The sequence below is a fragment of the Hippocampus guttulatus genome, chromosome 8 (assembly GCF_054856545.1).
Source record: "Hippocampus guttulatus isolate MCC_2025c chromosome 8, RoL_Hgut_1.0, whole genome shotgun sequence".
Classification (NCBI taxonomy): Eukaryota; Metazoa; Chordata; class Actinopteri; order Syngnathiformes; family Syngnathidae; genus Hippocampus; species Hippocampus guttulatus.
The window spans coordinates 12888932-12900727 of NC_141268.1; the positions used below are offsets into that span (position 1 = coordinate 12888932).

The following is an 11796-nucleotide window of genomic DNA, read 5'->3' on the forward strand; positions in this document are numbered from 1 at the left end:
CGGCATGTACCTTTGATATGTTTACTTTTAGGCCATTCTGTTTTGAGATATTGCACCTTTTGTAAACTTTTTCCAACATGCAAATGCCTTATTCCTACTAACCCCACATTTCATTTTAATCATGCATCAAATATTTTTTATGTTTACAGACTAAGTAGGGGAAGGGCGACAATGTGTGTGTTATTATAGCATCCCTCCATTACATTTTTAATGTACTTTTAACTGTACTCACAGTTTAGGAATCCTTGTTTTACTCTAATCATTACACAAGGACTTGGCGATCCCACCAGCAAAACTTAGTAGGAAGTCTCAAACTTGACCTTTCCAACAAAAATGGTGTATGCTGTCTTCTCCACATAATAAATCACGTAACACTTTTAATATATTTGGACGTTATTTAGTCGTAGTAGTAATTAGTAGTGTGCGTGTGTGTGTGTGTGTGTGCCATGCATGTGTGTGTGTGTTTGCCTATGTATGTGTGTGCATGCGTGTATGAATGTACATACAATACATCCTCACTTCTGATTCGAAATTCAAATGATCTCCATCACCTTTTGTCTGTTTTGTAACACTCTCTGACAAATACTATGATCAACCACAAGCTGATTATAATGGTTGCATTTCCATATCTAGCGCTACAATCTATTGGCCATAAGTTAATATTTGTGTTTGTTTGCGTGTTTGTTTTCACTTTCACAGCTAAACAATCACACCAGAATTGGCCGAGACTATTGTCCACCAACTACGATAAAAAATAAATAAATAAAGACAAATTTTAAAATGCCGTAAACGGCGCTGAAATGGTAAATGGCACTTACAAAGTGCTTTCATCTACACCATGTTAAAGAAAGTAAAAGTGGTAGCTGAAATTGAGGTTGATACGGGCAAAGTAAAAAATAAAATTGCTGATTAATTAATTAAGGTATTGATTTATTTTTTTGGGGTTAAACAGAACAATAATTTATAATGCTTACTTTTTGTTGTTGTTTTTATATCTATTATTGTAATAATATTCCACTCCAGGTAAATAGAATTGGATCCATTCATTTGTGTACCAAATATTGTGACCATTGAGAGTAAACATGTAGTCGAGCGTTGCCATCCAACAATATTTAGCTGAAAATATCAGCTAGTCGTCCATACATAGCGATGGAGTGATGTTATGAGCACCCACGTTTCCACACCATCCATGCCATCGCTTTCTTGACTATCTTCAGGTCTCTCCTCAGCGCAGCAATCTGACACTTTTGGCTCAAGTCACTTTTTAAATAAGACAGAGCCATGCTGCTGCACTGTATATGTACAGAATTACTTTTTACACAGTGGCTTTGCAGCTGATGTCACAGCGTTAGTCTGAGCAGGCGGCAGCGTGACTGCGGTGCGGCTAAAGCGGGCAGTTGACAGTTAAAAATGGCGGAATAGTTTTATTAGCGTGGTGCTGTCTACTGTAGAGAGGCCTTTATTTGTTCAGATAAATTCTCTGGACCACATGCGCCCACACTTTTTCAGCATGTGAGCTACTTATAAAATGATCAAGTCCAAATTAACTATCTATCTATCTATCGATCCATCTATTTATTTATTTGTGTATTTATTTGAATTACATTTAAAATTCCTAATATGTGCGGTATATGTTGATGTACCTTGCATAACTGCATGATCCCATACATATACACGGTGACATGCAACAGATGTAAGACTGATTGCTCTGTATGTCAAATTTCACATCGGATGATAGGCGGGAGTCTAACATTTTTTGTTTCCCTTCATGATGCTTCAATAAGAGAAGAATTGCTTTTAGCCATGTCTGTCACCTTTTGTTTTGTTTGTTTTTGACAGTGCATGCTGGTTGTGTAACTCCCTCTTCTCGAATCAAAAAGAAGGAAGAGCACATAAATGGGTACAGTTAGGATCTGCATACTTAAAATCAATACAGCGCTTAATAGCTTGTCATAATCATTTCTCTGCACATATGCGCATAAGTCCCACTCAGTTGCTGCTTGGCAGTGCTTCTAAAGTGAAAAAAAGACCACAGGATGAGATTGTACAAACAGCTGGAGTGGAGTGAGGGCCTGATTTTAGAGAAAGTATACGTCAATTCTTGGATGGAGGAATACTGATGATAATCAATAAACCTGAAAGACGTGTTTAATGAAACGATCTCTAACGTCTGCTGATTCATCACATGCTCCCACCCGCCCTTGACTTCCCGTTCACTCCATTAGCTGAATGCACAGCGTACATTCAAGTCATGCACCCATTTGAATTACGGGTATCCCGACAATCGTTGGGCACAACGATGCGACAACACCAATCCAGTGGCAGAATTTTTATTCTCCACTTGGTGTTGCAGCAACAAAGTATGCAACACGATGTACGAATCTCCCCAGATACAGAGTGTTGGTGAATATTTAAGTTTTTGGGGCCAAGTGGTGAGAGTTCTACATTCCATGGAGAGTAATCAAACATCAAACTTGGCTGCCAAGATCCGCCCAAACTCACAACTTTGGCTCTTAAACAATATCCCTCTTTCGAGTACAGTAGACCCCCTTGGAAAATGCTTAATGATGGTTCATCAGATTTTTCACAACTACTTTTTGAGGGTAATATACAATGCTTTTATAATGGGTGTGCCTAGCCCTTGTGAATAACAGGGGTCCACTGTACAGTGATTGCCAATTACTGTGCACTACCTGGTAAACTATCCAATTTCAATTCATTGTTCTGAAAATTATTGATTCCCTCCAAGTAATGCATCCGTGTTGATTCATCTATGCCAGAGACATACCTGTATAGTGACACAAACTGCGTAACCGCCTGTTGCCATGCATACGTCAGAATGATAGCTTTATGGTTTTCTTAGATTAATACATGAGTAACGTGAGATAAGATCATCTTAAGTCATATACAGTACATAACTTTGTTTTTTTAATGTAAAATATTTTTCCATGGCTTGATTAAACATTGGGAAACACTGGTCTACTCTGCCCAGTGAGGCCTGACTGATTAATCGGCCAGCCTATTTAATCTGCCAATATTATTTTAGTTTTTAAATTTGAAAAGTTTTTATTTTATTTAAAATTAGCAGAAAAATGAAGATTTTTTTGCCTTTTTTTTTTTGCATGTGAACACATGAAACCAGAAGATAAAGATAATCACATGTAAACATTCCACCCACCTCCCAAAAAAATCTGAAAAACATTGGCCATTTTTTGCCGATGTTTCTCTCTGCTCTAAAGTTGAACAAATGCTGAAGGACAAAGTATTGTAAAGCAGTCAAATGTTTTGCCTGTAATTCATATCTTTATTGCTGGCACCAAAAAGTCATTTTATTTATGATATCTTATTAATTAATTAATTAATTAATCATACCATTCATCAGTTATCAGCATTTTATTCTGCCAATTTTTAGCCATAAGGCTAAAAAAAAAAAATCAATTTCAGTCAATCCCTAAAACCCAGTCGTGCACACAGCATGTATTTTTCTTCATTTGATCTTTAGTTTGACAGCATATTTAACTAGGAGTGGCATTAATTATCTTTTTGTCCACTATCAGGAAATGTGCTGAATTCAGTTGGGTTCTTTTTTTTCCACAAGTTAAAGCAAAAAAACAAAAAATAAACAATCAGCCACAAGATGGTGAATATCTCATGAAACTCATGTCACTCAAATTTCAAGGGTCCAATGTACTTTTATAGATTAAATGGATCATGTTTGTGACTGGGGCGGCCCGGCGGTCGACTGGTTCGCACTCGAAAGCAATGGAACACTCTAAATTGTCCCTAGATGTGATTGTGAGCGTGGATGGTTGTTCCTCTATGTGTGCCCTGTGATTGGCTGGCAACCAGTTCAGAGTGTACCCCGCCTATTGCCCGAAGACAGCTGGGATTAGGCTGCAAAATGCATGTGACCCTTGTGAGGATCCACGGATTGGAAAATAGATGGGTTGATGGATATTTGTGACTGTATTTTAACGATGTAAAACACTTTTTGTGATAACTGGTGAAAGGGAAGAGGCAAAAATGTTTCCCTACACGATTGTAACAGGTGCACACAGAAGTTGCAAACTCACCAGCTCTGAGGTTCTGGGGTGAGCTGCTGGTGGAGAGCGAGAGAGAAACCAAAAAAGGTCCCTCGGTCCCCCAGCTTGTGCAGCGTGTGAGTAGTATCCAGGTTGAAAGCCCCCACGTGGTTGAGTAGAGTCAGCAGAGCCCACAGGAGACCCATCCTGGCCCTCAGGTGTCCACCCAGGGCCGCTTCTGCCATGCTGAAGTTTCAAAAGCAGAATTAGAAGAAGATCTCCAAGTGATTCCGAGGAGGAAATCCTGATCTTGCGGCGGGAAATCCTCTTGTTGTGGCTTTTTGGTGCAGTCTGTGAAGCGGGGGGGTGGCAGCCTGGGCTCAATGTGCTCCCGTTGGCTACCAGAGTGCAAGTGTGCAGTCCATGCCTCCTCCCCTCTCCTGCTCCTCTGTGCACCCGGGGGAGACGAGGGACGACAAGTGCCTTGAATAGCCCCACTCACTCCTCCCCCCTCCATCCTTAGACACACACACACACACGCACACACACACGCACGTTCTCAGCTGACAGCAACACTCAAAGGACCGCTGCCAAAATACCAGGCAAGGTTGTCAAGGTACTTGGGAGCTATTGAATAGAGACAGAGTGGGTGAAAAAAAAATAAATATATAAAAATACACCAGACAGTTTTATTTATCTGCTGGGTTCACACAGTCCAAAAGACTTCAGTTTTTAGATGCCACTCATTGAAATGCATGGAAAGATGCAGTTGGACTGTCGGGAAATGTATGTGTACTTGAGGCGTTTTAAAACTTATTTTAATTTGTTTGTTTTTAATTGAAATGTCAAACATTTCTTCGTCATATTTTTTGTAATAGTACCTGTAGGTCAGCAGTGTTTCATGTTTTACTTCTTCATTGCGATAATGACATTTTTATTGTAGTTCCATGCTTGATCACGGCTAGGCTTTAGACTGTATTGTGGCGCTTTTGAGATTTATTCCAGCAACACGCACATTAAAATGAGTGAAAATTTTCACAAGAAAAATAGCACACTCATGAGAAAAATCGCACTATATAATATTAGACTTTATAAAAACATACTGTAACCATATAAATATAATGCCAATAAATCAAACTGTTTTTGATTTAATTAACATTAATCTGTCATGTAACCAACTTTAAAAAGAATGTTTTATTGTTAGCGTGGGTAACAGATTTATTTCATAAAAGAATAATTAAATATAGAATGAAATAAAATACGAAACTTCAAAGCACTTACATTTATTTATTTTTTTCCCGATTCATCCATTTTCCATGCCACTTATTCACTCTAGCCTAACAGTTAAGATGGAGCCTCTATTAGCCTATAATAGATGTGATAATTATTTGTGTTTTAAGTTTGTTCAACATTCGATTCCAAAATGATCCAGGAACAAAACAAACAAAACAGAAAAAGGATACATGAAAACTGCTGGCAACTAAATAATCTGTATCATTTTGACGCAGCATACACACCATGAAACAAGATGGGGATTTTGTTTTAATTGAGATCATTCCTTCACATAATCAGTTGGTGGATTCTATCCAAAATTAACTGGAATGTCCCACCCATCAGCCAAAAAAATATCTATGTTTATACTGTACAGTAACTAAGAAACGGCGAACAGGAAGTAGCGCGCACGCATCCACACACACGCGCACACAATGGAGGGACAATCTGGACTAGATTAGAGAGTCCACATTGAGCCACAAAAAGTTGGACGTTTTGCAGTTTCTGTGAGAAGACAAAACGGTGGGAAAGGTCTATCCACACGTTGTTGACTTTTGAAACTAGTTTACATGCCAGCCGTGTGTTGTCAGCTGCAGTTGGACCACCTGTGTGCAGCTGTCACCTCAACTGTTGCATGCAATAAACCGTCACATTTGTGACATATTAGATGAGGATTAACGTGCTCGTCGCAAGTTACCTTCACACTTTGCGCTGTTCGATGAGACGAAAACAGAGTGATAGCCAGCAGGAGGCTTCAAAAAAATCTAACTTTACTGTTGTATTTTTCTGCAATCATTCTATTTCTGTTTTTTTTTTTTTTTTACTGGTGGGGTGGGTGTACCGGTATATCTTATTCTAACATGTAAAAAAAGTTTAATTTAATTTTTTTTAAAAATCCCCTTTCAGACTGTGTGGGAAAGTTCTGTGTAAGACAACTTGGAGAGAGGGAACCAACGAATCCACTTGGGAGTTTGCTCCCACACACAAACCATGCTTGTGAGATGCGCTGTGGCCCGCGTAAAACATTTTTTCAACAATCCAGATGGTGTTTTACAGGATATTCTTAACTTTCCCAACAATGTTATCGTAAATTTAAATTTGTTCTTTAGTTAGGTTCTCACCTTCACTGAATGTAGAGGGGGAGCAAAGAGAGGGAGGATTAATTGTTGACTTCACGCATCCCAAAAAAGTTGTCTACTCACCATTAATGTGACGTAGCCAGACGCCATGCTTGGGAAGCGACGCTCATCACATTCCAGTCTTCTGCTTTTTATGTGACAATGACTATTTGTCGTTTTCGTCATCTTGTATTGATGGCCACACCAAAGGCCGACTGTTCTATGGTGGTATGATCATATATTTTACCCTCTTTTGCTGTCACTGCTACGTCTCAGATCAGGAATGTCAAAAAAATGAATGCCGTTCTGTGGTTATGAAAACAGCTTTAGTAAAGCTCATTTGTTTATTTTCTAAATAATAGATATTTTTAAAGTATATGCTTTTTTTTAATGGAATAGATTTTTTATATACAGTATATTGTCTAAAAATTCACAGTACAAACAGTACATATTTAATATTTTAAAATTGAAATGTAAATGTAAATTAAGAAGAAAAATAATTTGATTTGTTCAAATGGTCAAATATGTGTTACTTTCCACATTTACTAGTGATACATTGAATGGGAAATTGGCTGTACTGTGTTACATGTTCTTCCAAAAAAAAAAAGATTAAATGCCTGAATATAAACAAAAATAACTACCGGTAATGTTTGTTTTTACATGAACTAAGTAAGCAATGTAAAGTGTAAGTAAAAGCACATACGGTTTAATTAATACATATTTAACAATTATACATTATAGTGCCATTATCTTCCTGATTTCAACGAAGTATTATCGGTTGTGGATTACTCTTTGTAACACGGGTTGAATTATGACTTGGAGGTAACACCACATTTTTTGATGAAAAAGGCCATAGTAGGCCACAGGATAGAACAGAGCAATCTTGGATGTGAGGAAAGACCCGCTCCACATGGCGCATGATAGCAGTATCCTGATGTGAAGGCTCATTAGAAGTCAGAGCATCATCTCAAGGAGAGAGCTTATTTTAGACCTCAAACAGGCAGCACATATGGGCAGGGTCATTTTTCCTGTTTTAGCCAGCCTTCCCATCCATAGTCAGCACTATTACTGTATGGATTTATTGACTCAAAAGGGGTAAGGGTGGGGGCGGGGGGGCTGTAAAAGGGTGTGGTGCTTCGTACTACGGGATTAAATCCAAGTACATCCATGCTGACTCTTTAACGACACTTCCCTGAAGGAGGCTGAGCTGAATGCAGCTGTTTTCCCACACTTGGATGTGCATTTTGGGATGTCGAGGAGGGAGGAAAAGTAGCACGTTAATCATAAGATGTCACCTTGTCAAAATGTGACAACAAAAGTGGATCAAGTCCAAATAAACATCCGAGTGCTCCTCTGCTGTTGACTTGAGGACTTGATGATTTATACTTTGGGAAACAAAAGGGAATGTGACATCATTATTAAATGACTTTCTTTCCTGTATCCGTTTGCATCTTGCAGCCTGTGTGCTCAAAGTTTAAGAACAGTGAGCTCTAGTGGTCAATTGATGTTATTGCAGGCATTTCGAGTCGGCAGGCGGTGTGGAACAAGAAACCCTCTTTCCCATATTTGCAAACATAACATTTTGACCAGCATTTTGTTCTTCTTTAATTGAAGCTTAAACAGTGCATAGTTGCAGAATAAATATTTACACTTGTGTTACGTCATTTTCATAATAGTATGCTTGTAGTTGGATTTTATCAATCTTAACATGTCCACTCTGTCGTGGTAAAATATAAATTACCGGTATGTAAACTTTCATGAATTCCAAATATATTGGGTAAAACGTAGACAGCCAGTTGGCTAGCGGGATTTCCCAAGTATTGTCCTTTGCTTTGGGATGGATGAAACACGTTTAAAGATACATGTAATCTAATTTACGACTGCATTTATTCACAATTGCTTCTCCCGTTTGCTCTGCGTACTTAGCTGCCCCTGGAAATGTATTGCAACACCAAATGATTCCACGTGCTAAAGACAAGCGCGCGCCTTTCCAAGTGTGTGATTTAGGGGTTGAAACCATACGCAGGGTTGTAGGGAGGTTGCGAATGTTCATCTAGATGTGGCGGTGGACCACCTGGAGGGTACGCTGGAGGAGCTAAAACAAATAGATCACATCACATAACATAATGATGAAAATGCAAATCTACAAATCAAGGAAAGGGTGAATATTGGCATTTAAAAATATATATATTACTGCAATAAACTGTGGGAAGGTGTGCATACATTATAATTTCACACATACTAAACATGAACAAACTCCTGATTCATTTTTAACAATTACAAAGAGTACAAAAATATCTTTGTAAAATGAGCCAGAGTCTGAATCACAAAGACATGATTAAAATCTTGTTACAAATCAAAATAAGAACTTACCGGCTTCCATGTATGGCTGCGGGCCCACCGGTGCCGTGGGCATGGCGTGGCCTCCGTAATGAGGCGGGACAGGTACGGGCTGGTAGTTGGGATGGTATGGCGGATGGTGAGGCGGGGAGGCCGGCTGATTGGGTGCGACGATATAGGTAGTTGTCACATCTATCCAAAGTGAGATTAGTTAGTGCACAGATGTCTAACTCAAGGCCCGGGGGCCAGATCCAGCCTGCCAGGTCATTTTATGTGGCCCACGAACGCAAATCGTGTCTGTCAACTTGCTAAAATATGTACCGAAATTTGAAATTGTCATGTGTTAAAAAAAAAAAAAAAAAAAAGACATTGAGGTTTTGCAACAATTTTGTTACCCAGTTTACACTCACTTGAATAATTGAACAAACTATTATAAATGACTTAACTGATTTCGAAACTAATAATCTATTAATTTGTTGTGTACAAGCAATAATTTTGTGGTTTCACTGTCATAACGGCCCTCCGATGGAAGACGTAACTCCAAATTGGCCCGCTACTAAAATGAGTTTGACACCCCTGAGTTAGTGAATGAGTTTTTTTAGTTAGTGGGCGTCATGTGTGCTGTCATGTGGCCATGAAACACAGTGATTCTAAACATGTAAGTGTTCTGCGAAAGCTTGAACAATTTAACCCCGTTTCATTTTGACCCAAACTGCTATTTGCAACAAATAATGTATCTTGGTCAGCGGCATGTAATGGCAGGCAGAATAATGAAAATGCTCTCTCATAAAACAGATTATATGTGAAAAACCCGGTAATTCGATTAGGGGTGTGTAGACTTTTTATGTCCACCTTACATACTTTTTAAGATTTTTTTTGGTGGTGAAATGTGAGCATTTTTTATCGTGTCAAATTGTGTGCCTTTGCTCAATAACGATTGAGGAACAGGAGATAAAGAAAGTGTCTCACTTGGATGCCGCCGTGAGGTGCGTGGTTTCCTGCACTTTTTGTACAGAAAGCAGCATGGAGCCACAAAGCAGGTGATGAGCCCCACGCAGAAGATAATGGGAATGACTGCTCCGAGAATGCTGACCAAAAGTATGGGGGACCTGAAGTGTTTCTCAAAGCGAGGCCTGCGTAGATGAACCAGTAGTAGTCGTCACCAGAAGAATTGTCAGAAACCCTCTGATGTCGAGGTTGCCAGAATGAAGCGATTTTTTTCCCGCTAAAACCATGTTGCTCGGTCAAACTGTCATGCCTCAAAAATCTTTAGTACTGGACACAAACTGTTCTGCCTTTTGTTCAAAGACAGCCGAGATAAAATTCCGCCGATTCTGAAAAGGATACGTGGAAAATGGTCAGAGGGATGGATAAATATCATGTCATATCGCAGAGCCTCCATCAGGATTAACTTAATAATAATCGCGAAAAAGAAATAATAGAATACCGTCATGTTTTTGTTTTTTTTTTGTCCTAATATTCATTCGTAAAAAGGCTAATTCCTTTTTCTTTTTTTTAATGGAGTATTATCAACAGATGGGAGGCGCCATTGCTCTAGTTGGCAGGGTGGATGTCTTGCAGTGGCGCCATATGTCAAGTCAAGTTAAGTGTCTTCATATAGCCCTTCATTACAAAAGAGTATCAAAGGGCTTCACGTGCCCACAGTTGACAAATATTAGCAACATTCTCGGATCTGAACCGCCAGGAGGGCAAGGAAGAGATGAGGATAAGCAGCATAGAAAACAGATTTGTGTATTGAAGCAATATTAAGGCCTTTATTTGGAAAATATTTTGAGAAGATTTCTGGACACCCTGCATACAAGTGTAAAAATACGTTTTTGTTTATTCATCTATTTTCTCCCGCTTATCCTGTTCAAGGTGAGTAGGAAGTCTTCCACTTGACTTTGGGCAAGAACTGGGCACACCCTAGACTAGTCCATGGACAAAAATTTACACCTATGAGCAATTCAGTCTTCACTGAACATAAAGAAAGGAAACAAAACCAACAACAATGAAAAAGCAATACATGCAGAGTTGATCCTTGAACTCTCATCCGCAATTTATGAGGTTTGTTACAATTTTTGACCCGTTTCCCAAAACAAATTTTCACGACTGTCCAACTTTAGAGGTTAAAATACCCAGAGAACAATATATTTTTGGCATTACCTGTCATCGCAGAGCTCTTGACTTAGCTGCCTTGTCTTTTCAGTGCAGCAGTATTTATTGCTGCAGGTTCCACAGCAATAAATGTCGCCGCACTGGAGATCACCACGACGAATGCCACTGTCGTCCCAGTAGCTGGAACAGCCGTCCGCTGTAAGACAAGGCGAGACATATTGGGAGCACAAAATAGCATACTGTTGCTTTCACCTCCATAATGAGACACATATCTGAAAGGCCTCAAGAAATATACACCAAAAAGACACTGTAACTCACCCCACGTAGACGGTAGAAAGATTACACAGGACCCGAAAATTACAATGGACAAAACAGCCGACACCATAACTGCGAAAACACGTAAACTGACTTTTACCACATGTTGTTTGTGTGTGTGTGTGTGTGTGCGCGTGTGTGTGCGCGCGCGTCCCACCCAGCAGCTAAGTCACCCAGCAGCATTCCTGCTGAGAACCTGCTCGGTGCAATTAATGCACTTGTTACATTTATATATTATCAAAATAAAGAGATTGATGATTGTTTCATATGCAGTTTTATGACTCTCATGTCAGGTCTCGCAACAGGACAGGCACCTCAGCCAATTGTGGAGCTTCCCAAGCTAAAGGGAACCATTAGCCCACATCAAAATGACAAAACAGTGGCACTACTTCAGACACAACTACGACAATGTGTCAGATTTTTTTTTACAAGCTCCACTAGCCGTTGCTTGTTGCTAGCCATTGCCGTAGCTGTCTTCTAAAGACATATTTCTTCAATAAGTGATAGGACCTTTTTGTTCTTGGAATGAAAAGGTTCCAATCAGATATCTTCGGCATAGCATAACAGATGTAAAAAGCTCCAGCTAAATGGTTCCCACGGGCTACGGTCTG

The 11796-nt window shown here is 39.4% G+C and overlaps 2 protein-coding genes across 2 annotated transcripts in view; both read right to left on the reverse strand.

The window, feature by feature from the left end:
- Nucleotides 1–4465, reverse strand: part of itga7 (integrin, alpha 7) — a 30902-nt gene extending 26437 nt beyond the window's left edge. The window contains exon 1 of the mRNA XM_086118518.1: nt 4074–4465. Coding sequence (XP_085974644.1) covers nt 4074–4267 — 194 coding nt within the window. The 5' untranslated portion in view covers nt 4268–4465. The remainder of the gene's footprint in view (nt 1–4073) is intronic.
- Nucleotides 4466–8000: 3535 nt separating this feature from the next.
- On the reverse strand, nt 8001–11309 carry LOC147201218 (protein shisa-5-like). Its single transcript, XM_086117898.1, has 5 exons — nt 11189–11309; nt 10919–11066; nt 9722–9885; nt 8786–8944; nt 8001–8507 (listed from the first exon to the last, which is right to left on the reverse strand). The coding sequence occupies exons 1-5, from the start codon at nt 11253–11255 to the stop codon at nt 8416–8418; spliced, it is 630 nt and encodes a 209-aa protein (XP_085974024.1). The 5' UTR covers nt 11256–11309; the 3' UTR covers nt 8001–8415.
- Nucleotides 11310–11796: the final 487 nt, after the last annotated feature.

Excerpts from the sequence above, each read along its gene's own strand:
- LOC147201218 (XM_086117898.1), bottom strand. The coding sequence starts at position 11,255 with ATGGTGTCGGCTGTTTTGTCCATTGTAATTTTCGGGTCCTGTGTAATC. Across the intron at positions 9,886-10,918 it reads CAAGAGCTCTGCGATGACAG|GCCTCGCTTTGAGAAACACT; the intron begins GTAATGCCAAAA and ends TCATCTACGCAG. Across the intron at positions 8,508-8,785 it reads GCAGCCATACATGGAAGCCG|CTCCTCCAGCGTACCCTCCA; the intron begins GTAAGTTCTTAT and ends TATTTGTTTTAG.